We start from the raw sequence: 20,515 nt of genomic DNA, 5'->3' as shown, positions 1-20,515 counted from the left end.
GCCTAACTTACATCTCACTAACTTATAACTAGGTTATACAGTCACTTCAAGAAAGGAGTTAGAAATTGTTATTGAATGGTGAAATAAGTACTGATTTAAGTAGTAATCACAAATACATTAAATATTTATCTTCTTGGAGATAGCTGGGGAAAACTCCACCACAAAATACAGAAATTTTAGCACATAGTATTTAGAATATGTGCATTAAAAACTTTAGCTTTCTATTTTTAGGACTTCGAGAATCTCAGAGAATCACCCAGACTCATTTTCTCTTCTCCTCTTAAGGTGTGTAACTTTTGGTTCGGACTCTAGGAGACAGTATAGGAAAGTATACTCACTAACAATTAGTGAAGTAGTAGTGATAAGGGGAAAGAAGATTCAGCTCTTTAAACACAAGTAAAAATCAAAGAGAAAGCAGAATGGCTTGAGTAGAACAGAATATCACCTGTCAGACACAACACAAAAACTGCTTATATAGGAAGGAAGGAAATAGAGTCCAACAGATGTGACTTAGAAGCGGCCATAATGGCACACAAATACAGGAAAGGGTATGACTCGGAGAGGCTTTGTGGCTGGTCCATTTCCTGCGCTTCTGTCCCAACAGAGGGCCTATCCACCCAGGATTATAGAAAGTGGGAGAGAGAAGGGCACACTTCCTGAGGCAGGAAGGCATTACTAAGGCCATACTTCTTCAGGGGTGAGAAACTCCAACTATCTTTCCCTTTTAGCAGAGCATGAATGCACATATACCCTTCCAGGTAACTGTAGAGCTGGAAAAAAAGGGACTGTATTTTGTAGCATAATATATTTAACTACACTTAAAAGAACAAATATTCAGAAAAATCGATTTTCTATCATTAACCTCTAATAGAGAAGAAGTCAACTAGAGCTGACCTTTTCGCAATTTGTTTAAATCCACAGTGGAAATGGTATTACTACGTGATGGTGGCATCCCTGCTGTAGGGATACAGTAACTACTGTCAGTGTCTGAGGCGGTGCGTGGGATACTACACGTTTCCACAGGAGATCGGTCATGAGCTGGATGTGGTTTCGGTGGCCGAGGTGGAGGAATATCTGGAATAGTGTCTAGCTTTGATGTCTGTCCCAAGGTTCCTTCTGGAAATGTTCGTGGAATCTGATAAGTATTACCAGGTGTTGGAGGAATGTCATAACTAATAGATACATGCCTCATTTGAGTCTCTACACTCGATGTCCCAGAAGGGGTATTAAAAACATAGAGTTCTCCATCTGCTTCAGTACTTGACGGAGACACCTTTGGTAACACATCATGGGAATAACTCCTGGGCAGGTTATAAAGGCTGGAGTCAACTGAAGCACATGTGGCACGTGAAGGTGGAGAGTCGTATATCATTTGCTGCTGAAAAAAGCCATTCATTCCATGTTTGCTCTGGGAGGAAGCAGGATTTTTATGAGAAGGGACGTTATCATTGCAGTCTGTTTCAGAAGAGGTGGATTTTGCAGAATCAGCATGTGTTCTAAATAAAAATTGTTAATGACAGAATAAACAAGGTGAAGACTAAGAATACATTTTTTATAAACACAGCTTAGCAATCAAAAGATAGGGCTTTTCTCATTAGATTTTTTGTGTGATCCATAGGATTTAAAGCACAAATGTTCTTTAGCTTTTATGATTATACACCAGACAACAAAACCGCCACCACAAAACCAACAGAAGCATTCTCTCTAATTCTGTCCTATATCTGCCCACACCCCCAACTCCACCTATTAAATTTGCACATAAAAACACAACCCCTGAAGCACTGGAATTAAACATTACAAAACTCTGGGAAAGGTAAATGATTAATGCATAGACACAAGGAAAAGCATTTCCTCTGAAGAGCATGCAAAAACCTAGTGCTAGTACAGTTTATATAGTTGATCCATTGGTCTTAAACCTCCCCGTGGCAAATTTGCTGTTCTGTAAAATTAAAAGTCTAATGATTACTTGGTATTGAATAAGGTCAATGTGACTTACAAGAAGGTGACATCTAATTGTTTTTCACATATCTTCCTTTCCACTACTTTTCTTTAACAAACATTTAGCCAACATTAAAGAGGATCGAAATACATGATACAGAGTTAACCAACTCCAAACAATAACTCACTTTGAGAAATCTCATTAAAGTACATTTATGTACATTTTCAGTCTCTGCATTTTGAGGTATCACAAAATTTGGGTATATGACAAGATGAAGCTAACAACACAAGCACACTCTCACTTCCTTAATGCTAAACAAGATACCTGAACTACTTCTGCATGTTATCCAAAGTCCTGTAGGAATTTAAACAATATTTCTTTAAATAACTATGATTTTTTGGGCTTACCTTTCCTGACTTCTTAGTAACATCCGGCACTATGCATAGTAAAGTCTCCTCCTTTACTATGAGAAAACCCACACTGTGCCATATTGTGCTTTTGTTTTCTCCATCATAAAAACATCTTAAAACCCTCCATTTTAAACCCTTCTCCCTCGCTGATTACTTTCTTGTTTCACTTACTGGCTCCTTCCTGTCTCTCTACCAGCGTATGGCCAACAGAGATTAGTCCTAACCTTTTACCACACATGCTATTAGAGATCATCCTCCTTTTTCAGAACTTCATTTTCTTCTCTGAATGCTGACAACTTCCATCATCTTATCAAATTCCAAGTCCCATGTTCTCAAACTAATATTTCTACTTGGTTACTCCAGTATTACCTTGCTTGTGTGCCTCAAATTGAAATCCATTTACCTAAGTTGACTGCTTTTCTGGCTTGCACTGAAAAAAATGACTTTATCCAGATTCCCTAGGCTCAAAACACAATCAGCTTGATTCCTTCTCTTTGATCTCCAGTCATGCAGGCATCGAGCCCTTCTTCTTAGCCGCGTACTTATTCCCTTGCTCTATTCCCATTGCCACAATCCCAAGTTCAGGTCCCTGTCCCTGCTGAGATCCATATGACTGAACCCTCCTTAGTGAATTTCCTCTACTCTCTGCCTCTTTCAATCTATTCATGGGGCCAGACTTCCATAAGATCAATATTTTCAAAACATAGTTGTTATACCACTCACGTATTCAAGAGAAAAACCTAGTAAGGGCCCCTACAGGGTGTGGGAACTATAAGGCCTCACACGAATCCACGCGACACTGAGGCTACTAATAACCTGGTTCCACCTTCTCCATCCTATCCTCTAAGACGCTCTCCTCCTCATTATCTTCCTCCCACCATGCTCACTCACATCTTTCCTTTCCCTCAAGCTATTTTTGCACAAATTACTAATGATTTTCTTCTCTTCTCTCACCAACTAGGTGTAGTTCACATCCTATTCTTCCTATGAAGCTTTTGTTTTCTCCATCTTAAAAACACTTGCACTGTCCCTTTGTGGAATTTCTAATGCGCCTATGCATATTCTAAAATTTGTACTTCATTTAATTCAAATGCAGAGTTAAGAGACACTAGAGGAATTATGAGTAAAAAGTAAAGCTCCTTGCTCTATCTTACAGTTAGTGAAGAATAAGTAAAAACATCAAGCCATTTCTAACACTGCGATAAAACAAGATATGAAGGCGTAACTGGGATACTATAAAAACCCAGAAAGATATTTAAGCTAACTTGGGAGTTTGAGAGGAATGCTTCCTAGAGGAGCACATTCTAACCAAAGTCTTGCAGAACAAACAAGAGTTTGCAAGGCAACTCTCATATATTATCTTCATCTCTAAATATTTAATGCTTGCATGTTTTCACTTAACTCTTACTTGTAAACTCCAAAGGTGACTATATCTGAGTAGACTCTATTTTATATAGTTTGTACCTTCATAGCACCTAGCATAATATTGGGCACATAGTGGTTACCTCATAAATATTTGCTATTTAACTGTCACTTTTGTAAAATATAGATAGCAAAATACATCTGGGTGATGATTTTGAGCATAAGTTGTACTGCAAGAGGAAAGCTGTGATACCAGTGAAATTATGAAATACACTATATAAAAATAAAATATAGAACTGTCACTTGGCTGTTGGCTTCTAAAAAGTTGCTACTGAAAAATAATTGTGAACTTTTATAAAATAAAATATTAGTTAGTAGCATAGGTAACAAAGTTGCCAGTGTATAATTTTTAAATACTCACAGCAAACAAGCAAAATCAAGTTAGAATTTGATATTAACAAATGTTGATTTATAAATTTTTTTCTGCTCTTACAGGTAAAATCCCATTACAACAAATACATAGAAATCCAGCTTTGGAATGCATGTGAGCTGTTTCCATCATCTCAGGGCATGGTTCAGAGAAACTATTTTGTGAATCTTAACATATTCTACATCAGAATTTTTGAACAAGTACTTTGTCTGATCCTAGTCCAGCAATAATCACTTTCTGCATTTAAAAAAATCTTTTTGTCATAAAATAATGCTTAAAAAATATAATAATCTTGTTTAAAAAAACATTTTTCATGTCTATCAAGAAATATACTCTCTATCCAGACCCCAGCTGATTAATACATAAATAAAATATACTTAATTGACTGGTATCACTAGTTGTCACATAGCTATTAATGGCAGAGACTGGCCTCTCAATCATTTTTCTGCTCCTTTTAAAAACAGGAAAACAATTGCTTCTTGACTCTTTACTGCCTTAACTCTTCCAACTATTCAACGTCAAGGAACAAGGAGGATCCAATTAAAATGCCTTATAGCTTAGAAGAGGAAAGGGATGTGGGGGCAGGGAAGGAGATGGTAGAGAAACTAAGAATTTGGGACAGGCTTGATGATTCCTTCAGTCAAGTGCTGTACTCCATATACTTCTTTCTACTTAAAAATTTGTAAAGGGAGGCCAAGTGCAGTGGCTCACACCTGCAATCCCAGTGCTTTAGGAGGCTGAGGTGGGAGGAATACTTGAGCCCAGGAGTTTGGGGTTACAGTGAACTATGAGTGTGCCACTGCACTCCAGCCTGGGCAACAGAGCAAGACCTTGTCTCTTAAAAAAAAAAACAGAAAAAAAGAAAAAAAGGTTAAAAAAAAAAGGGTAAGCTCTGCTTCATTGCTAGATATGAAGACTAAAAGTTTCATAATTTTTTAGGAATATATTTGATCAAATTTCACTAACATCCAAGTTGTATATTCCATGGAATTTGCTATATCGGGATTTTACCTGTATGATTAATTTCTCACACAGATCCAAAACCACCACAACACACTCACTGCAATGGAATCGTTTTGCTTTCAAAATCTTCTAGTAGAAGGTATTCCTCTCCTTCTTCAGAAACAAAAGATGACCCTTGGCTGGTTTATAATCACATAAGAAATGGAGCAAGATCACCATTTATAAATCAGTGAAATCTGCTAAGCAAGTAATACTGTGAGTCTGTAACAAAGACTACAAAATAGTAGACAGACTTCCAAAAGAGCCTTGTAGGGAAAACTGCTCTTTGTCAAAGACGGCAGAGATTGTGTCTCTTCGATACAATCTCCTGAATATCAGAAATCAATAGGGGAATGTAAACCTGAAATATAAAGCCTAAACATATGCCTATACAGATGGTTTCTTTCAAGCCTGCAAGTCAAAATTTAAAAAGTTTAAAAGGTAAGAATCTTAATGTGTACACACATACAGACGCCTCTATGTCTCTCTCACACGGGCATGTATAATTTACCTGGTGGGTTCGGGTTTCTTGCTTTGACAGTTGATGAGCAACAGGTAGTCTTGAGGATCCTCCTGAAGGCCAAGAGTTTCCAGGTGTGGTGGAACATTGATTAGCTGATATGGAGGAGGTAGAGTAGCAGAGGATGAATCCGCCTGGGTGGATGGTGGTGCTGTATTTATAGCTAAAGGTAAATCAGCTGGTGCTTGTAAGGAGCTGCCAGGTGGCTTTACAGGATCTGCAACACAAAGTTTAACTATCACGTCTATCACAGTTAAAGAATTTTTGGAAAAACAAAGCTACTTTGGAGACAAATTGTTTCACACACAAAAACAGAATAAATCATGACAATGTCAGTTAAAACAACACTACCTAAATGGCGACCTTTATACAGCAAGTATTTTTTATTCTTGTCAAAGAGATCTAAAGAGTAGGACTCCCTATATATTCCCGCTCCTCTAAAAAAGCCACGGTTAACCTTGCCTTGAACAGTCTTCAGTTTTGAGGCTACGAGAAGGAAGCTGTTCTACAACCTTAGTTGAAGAGAAAGATACTTTAAAACTCCATAATAAAGTGCTTCCCGAGCCAACCCAACCTTCCAAGGAGACCCATTTAATTACACAGTTTCTTTTTCTTTTTTTTTGAGACGGAGTCTCGCTCTGTCGCCCAGGCTGGAGTGCAGTGGCGCCATCTGGACTCACCGCAAGCTCCGCCTCCCGGGTTCATGCCATTCTCCTGCCTCAGCCTCCCGAGTAGCTGGGACTACAGGCGCCCGCCACCACGCCTGGCTAATTTTTGTATTTTTAGTAGAGACGGGGTTTCACCGTGTTAGCCAGGATGGTCTCGATCTCCTGACCTCGTGATCCACCCGCCTCGGTCTCCCAACGTGCTGGGATTACAGGCCTGAGCCACCACGCCCGTGGTCCTGTGAGTAGCAGGGTCAGCTCTTTACCCTGTGTTTATTTCGATGATCATTCTTTTCTTTCTACCTCTTAGCAGACTAGAGAGAATTACTTCTAATTCTGGGATGGTGAAAATACAGTCTATTCATGTTCAAGGAAAGAGCTTCTTTAAGGCATCACCTCTTCCCTCAGCTCATAACTTCATTTGCCATGTAGTGGATTTTTGTAGTATTTTCATGAAAAGAGGCCCAGCAAGTAAAGTAGCAATTTATTATTCCCTTAACTATGTTTTGAGAGAAATACGAAAAGAGCTAAATTGTACAGAATGAAGCAATTTGAAAACCAGGTGAAATTCTAGAATAAAATCCCGCTGTAGTCACTGCCATAACCAAGTATATTAAAGGCCCAGAAAAAAATGCTCTGTTAGTCTGGTTAGCCACAGAAGGCCATAAATAATCCAGAAAAAGGCAAATGTTCATACATGAATAAATCTGTTCAAATTTATATTGTTATTTATATTATTACAGAACAGAAAAGGCTGGGTTGAAACTGAAGCCTCTTCAGTTCCCGTGTGGTGGCCTCGTATTCAATCCATGAGGTTGGGGAGCCTGTTAGAAGGACCCCATCTCGCTTTGCTGGAAGTTTATTTTTCTTCTTTTCCTTTTTTGCCCAATAAATTCCGTTCCCCTCAAAGTGTCCTTCAATGTGTTCCTAATCCTTCCAGGTCATGTGACAAAAACCCAGTTTTAGTTGAACTAAGAACAAAATTCTGCATCATTTTTGGTGCCCAAATGTGGGGCATGAGAAAGGGTAAGATGAAAACCAAAAAATCTTTTCACCTTTCATTTCTAAGCCTTTTTGTCCTCAGACTTCTGAGGGTGGAGTAAATTACGCCTCCCCACAACTCCTGTCACTCCCAGGGATCGAGAATGTCGGCCTTTTCCTCCTTTTTTTGAAATACACAGTGGTGGCTAAGGCCAAAAGGCCTCTGCGCAGCGGACTGGCCAGCATTCCCCACCATGTCTCTCTCCTAGTAGACACTGAGAGACCTATTTGCATAAGAATGAGAGGTTCTTCATCAGGCATCTTTTTCTTTTCTCCACCCTGTTAGCAATTAACACAGCCTTGCATTTCAGCTGTCTTCCTCTTCTCCACCAGGTCAGGAGTTAACTTTAAAGCGAGGCCCTTTATTTATTTATTTATTTTTTGCAGATGTTTTACTAGACTAGGAATAAGGATAACTGTTTATTTCTCTGTAAAGTTTTAATTATGAAAAAGGATTTGTGAGGTTTGTCTTAAGCTTTAGCCAATCTGGTGTGCTTTGCATGTCTTTCTGTATGGTCAGTAGCAAACTTTGCTGCAGGCCTCCATCTTGTTTTACGTCCTTGGAAGTGTGACCTATAAACATGTAGCAATGCTTTCTTTAGTCTCTGCCATTTTACAGTGGCGGCCCAGGCTCAATCCTGGCTTAGGCAGAGTCCTTTCTGGTTTGATATATATGTGACTTTTGCTATTTGTTTATTCTCTTCCTCTCCACAAACTGCCTTGATTTTCCTTTTCTGAGCCTTTAGTAAAGTTTAAAAGCCAGAAATATTGACCACTTGGTGTAGTTAAAGTTGGACAACAAGGAATTTAAAAGAATTTTCTTAAACAGCACTCAGCTTAATTAAAAATGGATATCCAAATTATAGGTATATTTAAAAGGCCTTTATGTTTTTCTCTTCCTGGATCTTGCTTTGCTGGAAAAGGGTTTTTTCTAGTCACCTGAATTATTTTTCTCCATTTTGCCTTGCCACCCTTAATGCTTGCATGAGAAGGGACAGACCTCTGTTTTCCTCATGAAACCCCAAGAATTAAAAGTGAACAGATCTCTCTCAAAATCTGTTTTTGCCTCCCAGTTATGCCTGCTTATTAGGCTTTAGAAGCTGCGTGTTTTCCTAACCCTGTCTCTTTATGGGCTCAACCCGGAGGCAAATCATCCAATTAGGAAGTTGGCAAATGAAAAACTTGTGGTTACTGGGTTTTCTTCTGCCTGTCTGTGTAGTTATATATGTGTTGTTATAAGTGATGTCTATAAAAAGAGCTCTAATTAATTATAGAGAAGGATAGGTGCTTGGATCAAATATTGAAAGGGAAGATAAAAGCTGTGGTACTTTTTAGTTCACATGACTTTAATCTTTGAGACATAGAAACAGCCTAAAGTTCATTGGTAAAATGCAGATGTCAAAATGTAAATTTTTGCCTGGGGTTAAAGGATTATTTTGAATTTGATAAGATAAAGCTAAAAGTTCAAACAAGTTGTGAAAGGATTGTAAAAATTAATCTTGCAAAATAAATTCCAAGTGTGAACATATTAACTAAATTTAAAAGTGTATAATACGGTTTTTCTGTAAATTGAGCACTGAAATAAAAGCACAATAAGGTACTCTTAAGGCACTAATCTCTTTGGCAAAAGTTTTAAGGGGTTATAAAAGGTTTCTGCTTTTCCAAAAACTTCTGAGTCATCATTTTGGCAAAATAAATAACTTAAGGTAATCTGGAATTCTATTTCATAATATCAAGTGCTTTAACCCTCTAACATAATTAACAGGCTTCCCAAAATCAAACTTCAGTTTCAAAATTGTCTTTGCTGACACCTGGCTTTTTGGATGCTACAGAGGGCCCCTGGAGCACCCAGAAGAGAGATAAACAGAACTATTTGACATGTTTAGGTACATGGGATTGCCAAAATGATGTTTAATCTTCTTCAGGTTATATCTTAGGGAATAATATTATTATATGTTCCAAAATTGTATGGGATTTCTAAAATTCTAATACCTGAGTATATGCTATCAATCACAATTAAGGTTATGTTATTTGTAAACCAGAGATAACCAAATTTCTTTTTCAATTGTGTTTCTGACTGTAACTACCCTGACATTTCATTACTCACAGACAATTGTCTTGTTTTGATCCTCTTCAAAAGATGGCTTATAATCAGCTACAGAACTTTGACACGTGCTTTCAAACGTAGGTTTCTGATAACTTGGGAGATTGTGACATTGGAATAAAGGAAAAATGTACACAACTCATGGAGAGCTGAAATGTTCACAAATATCAAGCAAAACAAGTGTTAACTAAATGGACTGAACTAATAGAAAACTGAAGTAACCTTTTTGACTTTTGCCTGGAACACTGCTGATCCTTGTTTATCAGACTCCAAGGAAACTTATTTTGAGCTATTCACAGCCTTTAATAATTGAGTAAGGTATAATCCTGTGAACAAAGTTTGGAGCATATTTGTCTCTCTGCCTCTCTTCTCCAGAATTTGGAAACTAGTTGTGAGTATTCTTAACTTATGGCAATATGATTGTTTGCATCAGTGCAATAAGAATCCATTTTCTTTTGCAACAGGATGCAGTTGGAGAAACTGGTTGTTTTACCAAGGCTTTGACTGGAAGGGTATGCTTCCCTTTAAGGAGTCAAGCTCTACTTGCAGAGCCGAATAAAGCCCGTTGGGAAAATTGGCCTCATAGCTCATCTACACAGTCCTGTACAGGGTTCCTAACCTGTGGTGAGTAGAGAATGTCACTTTCCAACAGGCCCGGGAACCACATGTTCTTGGGATCTCAAGAAGAGTGGAGTTTACCCAACTTACAGGTATTTGAGGGTACAAACTCATGGGTGGACTTGGCTTTAGAAAGTCCTATCTGAGATTCCTTGTGGAACCGAGTTCCATCAAAGTCAATCTAAAAGGCCTATGTTAAATTAATTATTCGGGCTGGGCACAATGGCTCACACCTGTAATCCCAGCACTTTGGGAGGCCGAAGCAGGCAGGTCACTTGTGGTCAGGAGTTCAAGACCAACCTGGCCAACATGGTTGAAACCCCATCTCTACTAAAAATACAAAAATTAGCCAGGTGTGGTGGTGCGTGCCGGTAGTACCAGCTACTCAGGAGGCTGAGGTGGGAGAAGCACTTGAACCTAGGAGGCGGAGGTTACAGTGAGCCAAGATTGTCCTACTGCACTCCCACCTGGACAACAGAGTAAGACTCCATCTCAAAAAAAAAAAAAAAAGTGTGTATGTATATATGTGTATATATATTTATATATATATATTTTTTTTTTTGGTGCACTTTATGCAAATGGGGTGAAGTATAAGACTAAAGTCTATCTTGCAAACAACTCAGTACTATCATGATTTGTTTTTAACAAAAACGAGAACTGGAGAGAGACAATGTTTCAAAACTTGTCATACACTTGTCATTATATTCTAGACTCACTTGTTGTTTTTAAGTTCTTGTCTACATTTTAAACTAACCCTGCTTATTCCTGTGAACCAACCAGTAATCTCTGGCTGCAGCTCAGAAGGAGCTAAGGGGATGGATAATGTAAAAATCTGGAGCAATATTCTAGTTCTCAGTAATTATCCTGCAATTCCTGTTAAGTGATGGGAATAAACAGGATGCCCATCACCCGGAGGTTTCCTTTTTGGGAGAGTAAGACCAGGGGAGCTAACCAAAGCCAGGTCCCATGCACCCAGATCTTAGCAAGCATAACTATAGCCACCAGTTATCTGGGTGTGTCACAAGACATCCTTTTCTCTCTTGTTGGAGGAGGACTAAATTCCACAGCTTCACCTTAGCATTCGGCTTATGATAAGGAGTCCACACAACCCCCAAGACACATTTTTGTCTCAAACTCAATTCTAAGCTTTGAATAAAGGCCCTAGGAAATAAAACTAGATCTGAGAGGTCCACAAGCAGACAATAATGGAAGTTTAAAAAAAAAAAAAAAAAGGCACAGCGCAGGTGAGCATGACTTATTCCTACCAATTAAGCCAGGCTTCTCCTTTTATGCATAAAGGCTATGCCAATATCCATGGCATAAATGCAGTCTAGGGAATTCAAAGGCTACTGACAGCAGGGAGGATAGGGCATGTGTGGGTAAGAGCAGATATTCCCACCCTCCTAGGCCCCCCTGTTAACATAGGTGAAGGCCACTTTGACACCCATGGGTGGCACCCTGTAGAGGTTGCGGGGACTTGGGGATATAATGATAGAAGAAAGAGATGCTTCACTTTCTCTCCCTCACACACCCTGGGTATTCACTAGGAAGAGAAGGGAACTTGAGATGCCTCGCTCCCCTCTTTCTAGATGAGTAGCCATTCACCTTTAGTCTGTACCCCTTTCAAATGCATTCTGAATCCCTAGGACTCCTTTGAAAAAAAATCTTCTTTTTCCTCCTCTGTCCTCCCTTCACTGATAGGTAATTATGTCTCTGTACAATGGGACCCTCCCCTCTGATGCATCCTCCAAACTGGGAAAAGTTAATTTCCCAAACCTTAAACTAGTTGACTTAGGATTGTGCTTGGGGGAAGGGAACACAGAAGCCTGACATGCAGGAAAAAGGGTAAAAGTTGTTTTTTTTTTTTTTTTTAACCAGTCGGGCTTTGGCCTCCCACTCCCTGTGCAAACCAATAAAAGGCCTTGGGATTTTTGAGCTGTCTTTATCCGCTACCCCGTTCTGTTTTGATACATGTTTTCTAATAACCCGGTTTGTTTATTCTCACCTTCAGATCATCAAACTCCAAACAGTCATGCAACCGGAGCCTTGAATGATGGCCCCTTTTGCCAGGGACCCTAGATGGCCGCTGAGGGGGATCTGACTGCTGTTTTCCCAAAACAGGTACCCTTGTCAGCAGGAAGAAGTTAAGATTGGTCTTCGTCCTTATCCTTACTCCAAAGGCAGTTAGATGTACTTCTTTAGAGCGGGGAGTGATAGATAGGGGGAGGAGCCTGGCCTTTTCAGTTCCTGGGTGGTGGCCTGGAATTCAGTCTGTGAGGTGGGGAGCCTATTAGGAGGACCCCCTCTCACGTTACTGAAGGTACTTTTTTTCTTCTTTTCCTCTTTGGCCCAATAAATTCCGTTCCCCTCACCCTTCAATGTGTCTGTGTTCCTAATCCTTCCTGGTCTTGTGACAAGAGCCCAGTTTAGCTGAACTAGGGAACAAAGTTCTGCATCAGTAATGTATGTCATTTGGCTTGTTAATTTACCACAGAGAGGTTAAATATCTGCTCTATTTTCTCTAGATAATAAATTATAAGAATAAATCCACATGCTTTTGATAATGCCTTTATGTATTTAACTGTAATATTCATAAATGTACCACAATCATGTTTATTTAGCTCATTTTACAATCTCTTGGACCTAAGAAGTCATATCCTAATTATGAAGCCTGAATAATCACACATTAATATGGCTAAATATGAGAGTGTATATCTAATCCCAGTAACAAACAAGAAAGGATCAGAACTCCTATGCATTGTGTTACATGTTGCAGATGCTGAAAAAATGTTTCATTCACAGGGCAGACACTCACTGATCGCTCTATTTGTTTTATTATTTTTTATTATTATTATTATTTTTGAGACAGGGTCTCCCTCTGTGCCCAGGCTGGAGTGCAGTGGCACCATTTTAGCTCACTGCAGCCTGGAACTCCAGGGCTCAAACAATCCTCCCCTCGTATGTAGCTGGGGCTACAGGCACACACCACCACACCTGGTTAATTTTTTAAACTTTCTGTTGAGACAGTATCTCACATGTTGCCCAGGCTGGTCTCAAACTCCTGGGTTTAAGAGATTCTCCTGCCTCAGTCTCCCAAAGTGCTGGGATTACAGACTTTGTGTCAAGTCAGAAGAAATTACGGCAAGCAGCACTTCCAAATCTGTTAAGACCCATTCATCTGCATGTGCAGTTTTGGGATTTGCTCCTCAAAAATTCTGAGCACTCCGAGATGAATCAAGTTCAAAAATTTTCTGTTAGAGAATCTGGCCTGAGTAAAGAGAAGTTGAGCCAACTTCTAACTTTATCTTTACTATGCTCCATGTAATGTCAAGTCTTCATAGCTCATCTAACAAAATCTAACACCTTATGCCAGGAGTTAATTTTTTGTTTTTTAAAAATTTTTTTATTTAGATACTGATGTTTATTTTCCATGTTGCTTAAGAGCCCGTGCAAGAACAGCTTAAGACCATTCAGTGGTTGCTCCTACCCATTCAGTGGCCTGAGCAGTGAGAGCTGCAAGCCAGTCTTCTATGGCAGGCTGAGTGCTCCAGTCTTTAGTAGGGAACTGCTGAAGAGGCACAGAAGGCACCTGCATGCCTTCAGACCATTGTGCAACCTCAGGCTGAGTAGCAGTGAACTCAAGAGCTGGAGCAGTCCATTCACACTGAAATTCCTCCTTGGTCACTGCCTTTTCAGCAGTGCTGCTCTTCTTTTTCAATCGCTTCAGGATCTCTGTAGAAGTAGAGTTCAGGCATGACCTCCAATGGGTGTTCACGGGAAATGGTGCCACGCATGCGCAGAACTTCCTGAGACAGCCTCCACATCAAACCCACGGAGTGAGCTCCCTTGTTGTTGCATGGGATGGCAATGTCCACATGGCACAGAGGAGAATCTGTGTTACACAGAGCAATGGTAGGTAGGTTAACATAAGATGCCTCCATGAAAGGCTGGTGGTCAGCTCTGGGGTCAGTAACCACAAGAAGCCACGGCTCCCAGAAGGCTGCTTGCATCTGGTTACTGACACAGAGCAATGGTAGGTAGGTTAACATAAGATGCCTCCGTGAGAGGCTGGTGGTCAGCTCTGGGGTCAGTAACCACAAGAAGCCACAGCTCCCAGAAGGCTGCTTGCATCTGGTTACTGAAGGTTCCAGGAGTGAAGCAGTCAGCAATTGGATCAGCTCCAATAGCAACAGCAGACTTCAGCATGGCCCTCTGGTCGGTATTCCTGGAGGATATAACACTGACATCTGCAGGGTTTTCAACGGGGACAATGGTACGAGCTGCCAGCAGAAGCTTCTCCCAGGTCCTCTTCAGATGCATGATGTAGATGCCATCACTCTTCCTTTTATAGATGTACTGTTCCATCTGGAAGTCAAGATTGGTGCCACCTAAGTGGGTTCCTGCTGCAAGGAACTTAAGGACATCCTCCTCCTTCATCCACAGGCCATCAAGGGCTCTGGACATTGTGAAAGTTTCCCTTTAAGTTACGATGGGAATCCAGAACAATGCCGTATGGACCCCTCTGTGGGTAGCACAGAAAGGCCTTTTTTTTTTTTTTTCTTTTTTTTAAAGTCGGAGTCTTGCTCTGCCACCAGGCTGGAGTGCAGTGGCACAATCTCGGTTCACTGCAACCTCCAACTCCCTGGTTCAAGCAATTCTCCTGCCTCAGCCTCCCGAGTAGCTGGGACTATAGGCATGCGCCACCACGTCCAGCTAATTTTTGTATTTTTAGTGGAGACAGGGTTTCACCATGTTGGCCAGGATGGTCTCAATCTTCTGACTTCGTGATCTATCTGCCTCGGCCTCTCAAAGTGCTGGGATTACAGGAAGCCACCATGCCCGGCATTTTCTTTCTTATGTATAAACACAAGAATAGAAAAATGAATTTTTGCATATTTATATGACATAATGCCATAATTTCAGTGGATGCTCATAAATACCTGTTGTGGTGTCTAAAAATGTTGATTATAAAATGGTCATCAGACCCTACCCTGTGAAATGTTTTACTGTTTTGATTCAGTTGCAAATATACAGATTTATTTAAAAAGATTTAAAATACCACAAATTGTGACTAAGAGTTAATCCTTGAGGATTTAACAGAAGTATGAAAAATATTTATCTTTTAAAGAAGAGCTTAAAAAATATATATACAATATTGAGGAAAAACGAGCAGCCCACTCAGAAAACTGTTAATGTATCCTACAAACTGTATTCACAAGTGTATTCCATATACTTCCCCTTTCCTCTACAGTACAGGCATGGTAAAATGGAATAAACCAGCTCAATTTTTAGTTCTGACCAAAAAACACTACTCACTGGAAATACTTCCCTATATGAAACAGTATAAATTCTAGCTTTTCACTGTAACTACTAAAATAACTTTTTCAGGTGGTTGTTTTTACAGATACACTTTTAACACTTTTTATAAACTTCATGGCTATACACTAAATGCACTGAGTAGAAAAGAAAATCACCTAGCCAGGCAATTACGTTTGTCTGACTTTGTTTTATTAACACAATGGGACCATCTCATTTTTAACCTTCCACTTCTCCCACCTGTAAATGACAGAAGTATCTTACCCTCTTTATACCTGCAAGATCCTCTCAATTTTCTGAAAAGAGGACAGAGATTCAAAGGTTCCTTTTTTGAGAAAAAACAAAAAACCAAAAAAAAAACTTTCATAGCACATGAAGACATATATATATATATATATATATATATATATTTTTTTTTTTTTTTTAAAGACAGAGTCTCGCTCTGTCACCCAGGCTGGAGTGCAATGGCATGATCTCCGCTCACTGCAAGCTCACCCTCCCGGGTTCACACCATTCTCCTGCCTCAGCCTCCTGAGTAGCTGGGACTACAGGCACCTGCCACCACGCCCGGCTGATTTTTTGTATTTTTAGTAGAGACCACTCCAAACCACATTAATATACAGAGGACTTTAAAAGGGAAGAGGGAACCACTCCACTACTTTGGCTCAGACAATGCACTATCTTCAAAGCTGTAGTCTTTGGGATTATTTTACTCATGTTAATTTGACTATGTACTCATCTCTGCATATTTTAATACAAGCATTTCACTGTGTGTAAATATTCTCTAACATTATATTTCTGACCAAAGTTAAGCAACTGGTCTGAAAAAATAAACTTCTGTTCTATTTTATAAAGACATGTGATTTGCCTCTATTCTATACTACCATACCTGTAATGGAAAAGGCCATTTTGCTTTCTGCCTTGAGTTTCTGACTTACTGCTCTTTCTAAGTAATGCTGGTATCAAGCTTCTAAGAACCAAACATTAGTTTAGGGTTTGCTTATGTGTGTAAAGTTATTTCCCATTTCTTAAAACAGAAGGCATGAAGAGTATAATTAACATCCATTAAAGGCCAATAAGCTGTGGGAGCAAACTCCTAATCGAAATTTACTTAGGAAGTTATTAAGTACTGCTAGGAAAAGCCTTTCAGTGAACAAGCTTCCAGTGAAGAGTAGATCATCATGTGATGAAATCCACAAATAATAAACTGGCCCACATGACCCCTAACCTCATGCCCGGTTTATTCTATTTGAAACCATAATGCCCTCGTGTTAGTATCCCTCACAAAAGTTGGGATGCCAAGACAATGACTCTAAACATTCAAAATAATTACTTAAAGAAACCCCAAATGGCAGAAGAGTTGAAGCCCGAGGAAACAATTCTACTCTTTCTTATTCGTAAGGTAGAAGGTTTCAAACTTGACGTGACAGGCTCTTTGATTTTGTAACCACTAACTTACTGTATCTGAGCATACCATAATAAAACTGTGGTGAGCCCCATGTTCTTTTCAGGAGACCAGATAGGATTCTTTTCCCTGAAGATGGGCTACATCTACTGATAGAATAATTTTTTTGGTTTCTAGTGTAAAAGTTTACCTTCGTGTTCACAATTAAATGTAAACAGGTCAGGGTTACTCTGCTTCTATTGATTAATGATTTATCTGGTGTGCTTAAGAATGTTTCTTTCTGTAAAGAGAAGCATTTCGAATAGAACGGTCTAACTTAGCAAATAAGGGTCTACAAAGAGCATGCATTATCATTAATGCTAACATACCATTTTCTCACTTCTAAATACACCATTTTTTATGGAAGAACATTTGAAAAAGGCAAATCTAACAAGTGGATACAAATAAGACATGGCAGTAGTTGCAATTTTCTGGGAAGCAGCCTGCATTGCAGTTTCTTCAATTTATTCACTCAACTACTGAAGATCCTTAATATAGCATGATCTGTTTAATCTGTTTCAAGTAGAAAAACTTTTTATTTGTCATGACTCTCTCTTTAGTAGATTGTGAAATATTCTTGGAGACTTTAAAATAAACCTTTAAGAAATGCTGACAAATGCCGTAATTCTTATCTAGAGGTTTGAAGGCCTAAGAATCACTTGTGGGGAACTGTAGATATCTAATTGACTGGGCCCCACCATAGGAGACTGAATAAATCAAGATCTCAGGAGCAGTGGCTTGAAAATGTGCAAAAAAAGAAAAAAAAAAGAAAAAGAAAAAAGAACTAAAAACTCTCTAGATGAATTGGTTCTCAGGAAAATGCAAATTAACACCACAAGATACCACTAACATCCAATAGAATAGCTAAAATTAAAGACTGACAACATCAAACATTGATGAGAATGTAAACTCTCACACGCTGCTGGTAGGTAGGCAACTGGTACACTAACTCTGGAAAACTAAACCTGTTCAACCTATTAAAGCTAAATATACGTCTGTACTGTAACACAGCAGTCATACTCATGGGTGTATACCCAAAAGAACTAAGTGTTTATGTTCATCAAAGACATATAAAGAAATATTCACTAGAGCTTTGTGTTAACTAAAAATTGGAAACAACCCAAACATCAATCAACATTCAAACAGATCCATAATTTGTGATATATTCACACAATGAAATGCTACAAGGAATGAAGAACTGTTGTTACATGCTACAACATGGATGAATCTCACAGGCTTAATACTGGAGAAAATAATGGTTCCACTTATATAAAGTTCAAGAATAGGCCAAACTAATCCATAGTAATAAAAGCAATTTTTAAAAAAGTTAATTTGGGTGGAGGCTTTACTGGAAAGAGGCACGAGAAAATTTTCTAGGGGAGGAGGGAAGTGTTCCATTTCTTAATCTGAGGGGCAGTTATACACAGACATCTGTATCTACATGTAGATACAGATCAATATATAAAACTACATTGAACTGTATGCTTAAGATTTGTGCCCCTCACAGTAAGTTATACCTCAATAAAAAAAAAAGTAAATAAAAAGAAATTTTAAAAAGCCCCCAATTGAGAAAGACTGCTTTACAGGAAAGAAAGTGTATGTATATTCTTACATGTTAGTTTACACCTACTTGACTCAAGCGGAGAATATCAAACAGATAATTTTACTTATTTTTTATTAAGCCACCATGATCTGTGCATTTTGAGAAAAGCAACTCAGAGGCAACTTTCTAATCCTGCATCTAATTAGACTAGAGGCCTTTATATGAAGTTAGTGAGCTGCTTCCCAATACTTGTTTAGCAGATCTAACAGCTTCTACCTTGTGTTGTAGAAACAAAAATAAATCTGTACATTTCCAAGAAAAACAAAGAAATTAGTTTCTACCCTCAAAACTACTAAAGAAAAGCATTCATAGGAATCACACACAGTTTAATGAGCTAGGACTTAAAAACAGATACAGCCTGCCAGCACTTTGAGTATTCAATAATAGCAGTGGTCACCTGGGGCAGCGGAAATAACATGGTAACGATATTTTGAGAGGTTCCTGGAATCAAAACACAGGTCAGATTTTTCCCTTTTCCTTTTGTTTTCAGGGGAAAATTAGTTATTCTCACAGGGACTGGGGACAGTTATTTTCTTAGACTGTGATAACCAGGCATGGTCTATTTCTTCTCACATCTAGTCTGAAATTAGCATAGGAAAAAAATTATCTTGTGCTGTTAGCTAATTTTCAAGCCAAGAGTAGGAGGACAGTCAGCTCTCTGAAACAGGAAGAACAGAGGGCTTGGGACAGATCTAGATAAAAACAAAAATATCTATTATTTAGTGATTGGTGGTGATAATCTATCTGGACACAAGAGAATATAAAGCAGGTAGTCAAGTCAGTGGAAGAACAAAGGCATTTTGATGTTTACCCTGTCCTATTAAACTGTATGAATATGATTACAAAGGATAATAGCAGTATTCTGCTGTTTAGAACTTAAATGTGTGAAATACTTTCAAAGTCTTTTTGCAGTTTTGCCATTATGGATCAAAAACCAAAATTACAGAATAAATATGATTTTGGCTGCTTAATACTACATAATGAAGAACTGTTCATGCTTTACAGATTTATTCCAAGAAACTCAACAAATACTTCAACACAGTATATTAAGACACTTCTAAATGTGGCTATTTGGGGAAATAACCAGGATGAAGTTGTGAAAAATCTCAATCATAGAATTTAAAAAATAAATGCAGTTGCATTTTGATATAGCTCATGACCTCAATGTAGAACGTATTGGCAGATTAAAGTCCTTAGATACTTGTTTTCTCTGTTAATGAACACATAAAACTGACTTGTGATTAACACAGCTGTACTTGGTAGCCAACTCACAGACTATATATAAGAAATCTGATTAATCATACTATGAATTTTCTTACAACCCTCCCCCAACCATGGATATTGTAAAGATGAAAGTTCACAAATTGAGAGTTGTATTCAACCTAAATATACCTCTCATCTATTTTGTAAGGAACTGGGAGTTTTGCCACTGAAAAGATCACTGCAGCTTCTAAGTTTTGAAACTTCACCTCTATTTGGTAGAAATTTTATAACATGAAAATAGACATTGGGATAGACTGATTCTGACTTCTAAAATTGATGAAAATGTTCTGCTAAGTACAAAAATAAAGCTCTCAGTACATTATCAGTTATAATCACAGAGCCACTGAAAACTACCTAGGCTTTTCCTGACCCTCTTAAGATTAAATCAGATGCTGCTGCTAACTATGCTTATCTAGTTCTTCTTTAGCAGAGCGCTTATGAATCAGTGGTATAATTCCTGGATTATTTGTCTCTCCTACTAGACTGACTGTAAGCTCTATGAGCACAAGAACTATATTCATAAACTTCCACATAATTATACTTGTACACATATATATACACTGTATATACATTTTAATGCATAATTTATATATACATGTGTATATATAAACTTGCACTCGTCAATTATTATTATGAATTATTTTGGATATTTCTCTTAATGACTCCTCTCCCATTAGATGCTCAGTCTGTGATGTTTACCTTTTGGCTCCTTAACTAATCACCTAATGTGTATCTGTTGAATGAATTCCCACAGCCTAGTAGAGTGTCAGCAAACTCAAATAATTTGTTGACCTAATC

The 20,515-nt window shown here is 38.6% G+C and overlaps 1 protein-coding gene and 1 pseudogene across 4 annotated transcripts in view; both read right to left on the bottom strand.

Moving 5' to 3' along the window:
* Window positions 1–20,515, bottom strand: part of GAB1 (GRB2 associated binding protein 1) — a 132,649-nt gene that overhangs the window by 26,856 nt on the left and 85,278 nt on the right. For 2 of the 4 annotated variants that reach the window (XM_033215356.1, XM_033215358.1), the window contains exons 3-5: window positions 5,655–5,880; window positions 5,203–5,283; window positions 895–1,496 (exon numbers count right to left, since the gene is read on the bottom strand). In XM_033215356.1, coding sequence (XP_033071247.1) covers window positions 895–1,496; window positions 5,203–5,283; window positions 5,655–5,880 — 909 coding nt within the window. The remainder of the gene's footprint in view (window positions 1–894; window positions 1,497–5,202; window positions 5,284–5,654; window positions 5,881–20,515) is intronic. The other 2 variants (XM_033215359.1, XM_033215357.1) reach the window with 1 other exon arrangement.
* LOC117085966 lies at window positions 13,498–14,662 on the bottom strand (annotated as a pseudogene).

This window comes from Trachypithecus francoisi, unplaced genomic scaffold, assembly GCF_009764315.1.
Source record: "Trachypithecus francoisi isolate TF-2019V2 unplaced genomic scaffold, Tfra_2.0 Lachesis_group1, whole genome shotgun sequence".
Lineage (NCBI taxonomy): Eukaryota > Metazoa > Chordata > Mammalia > Primates > Cercopithecidae > Trachypithecus > Trachypithecus francoisi.
Note: the sequence above shows the minus strand (reverse complement) of the source record. Positions and strands in the feature narration are given on the sequence as shown.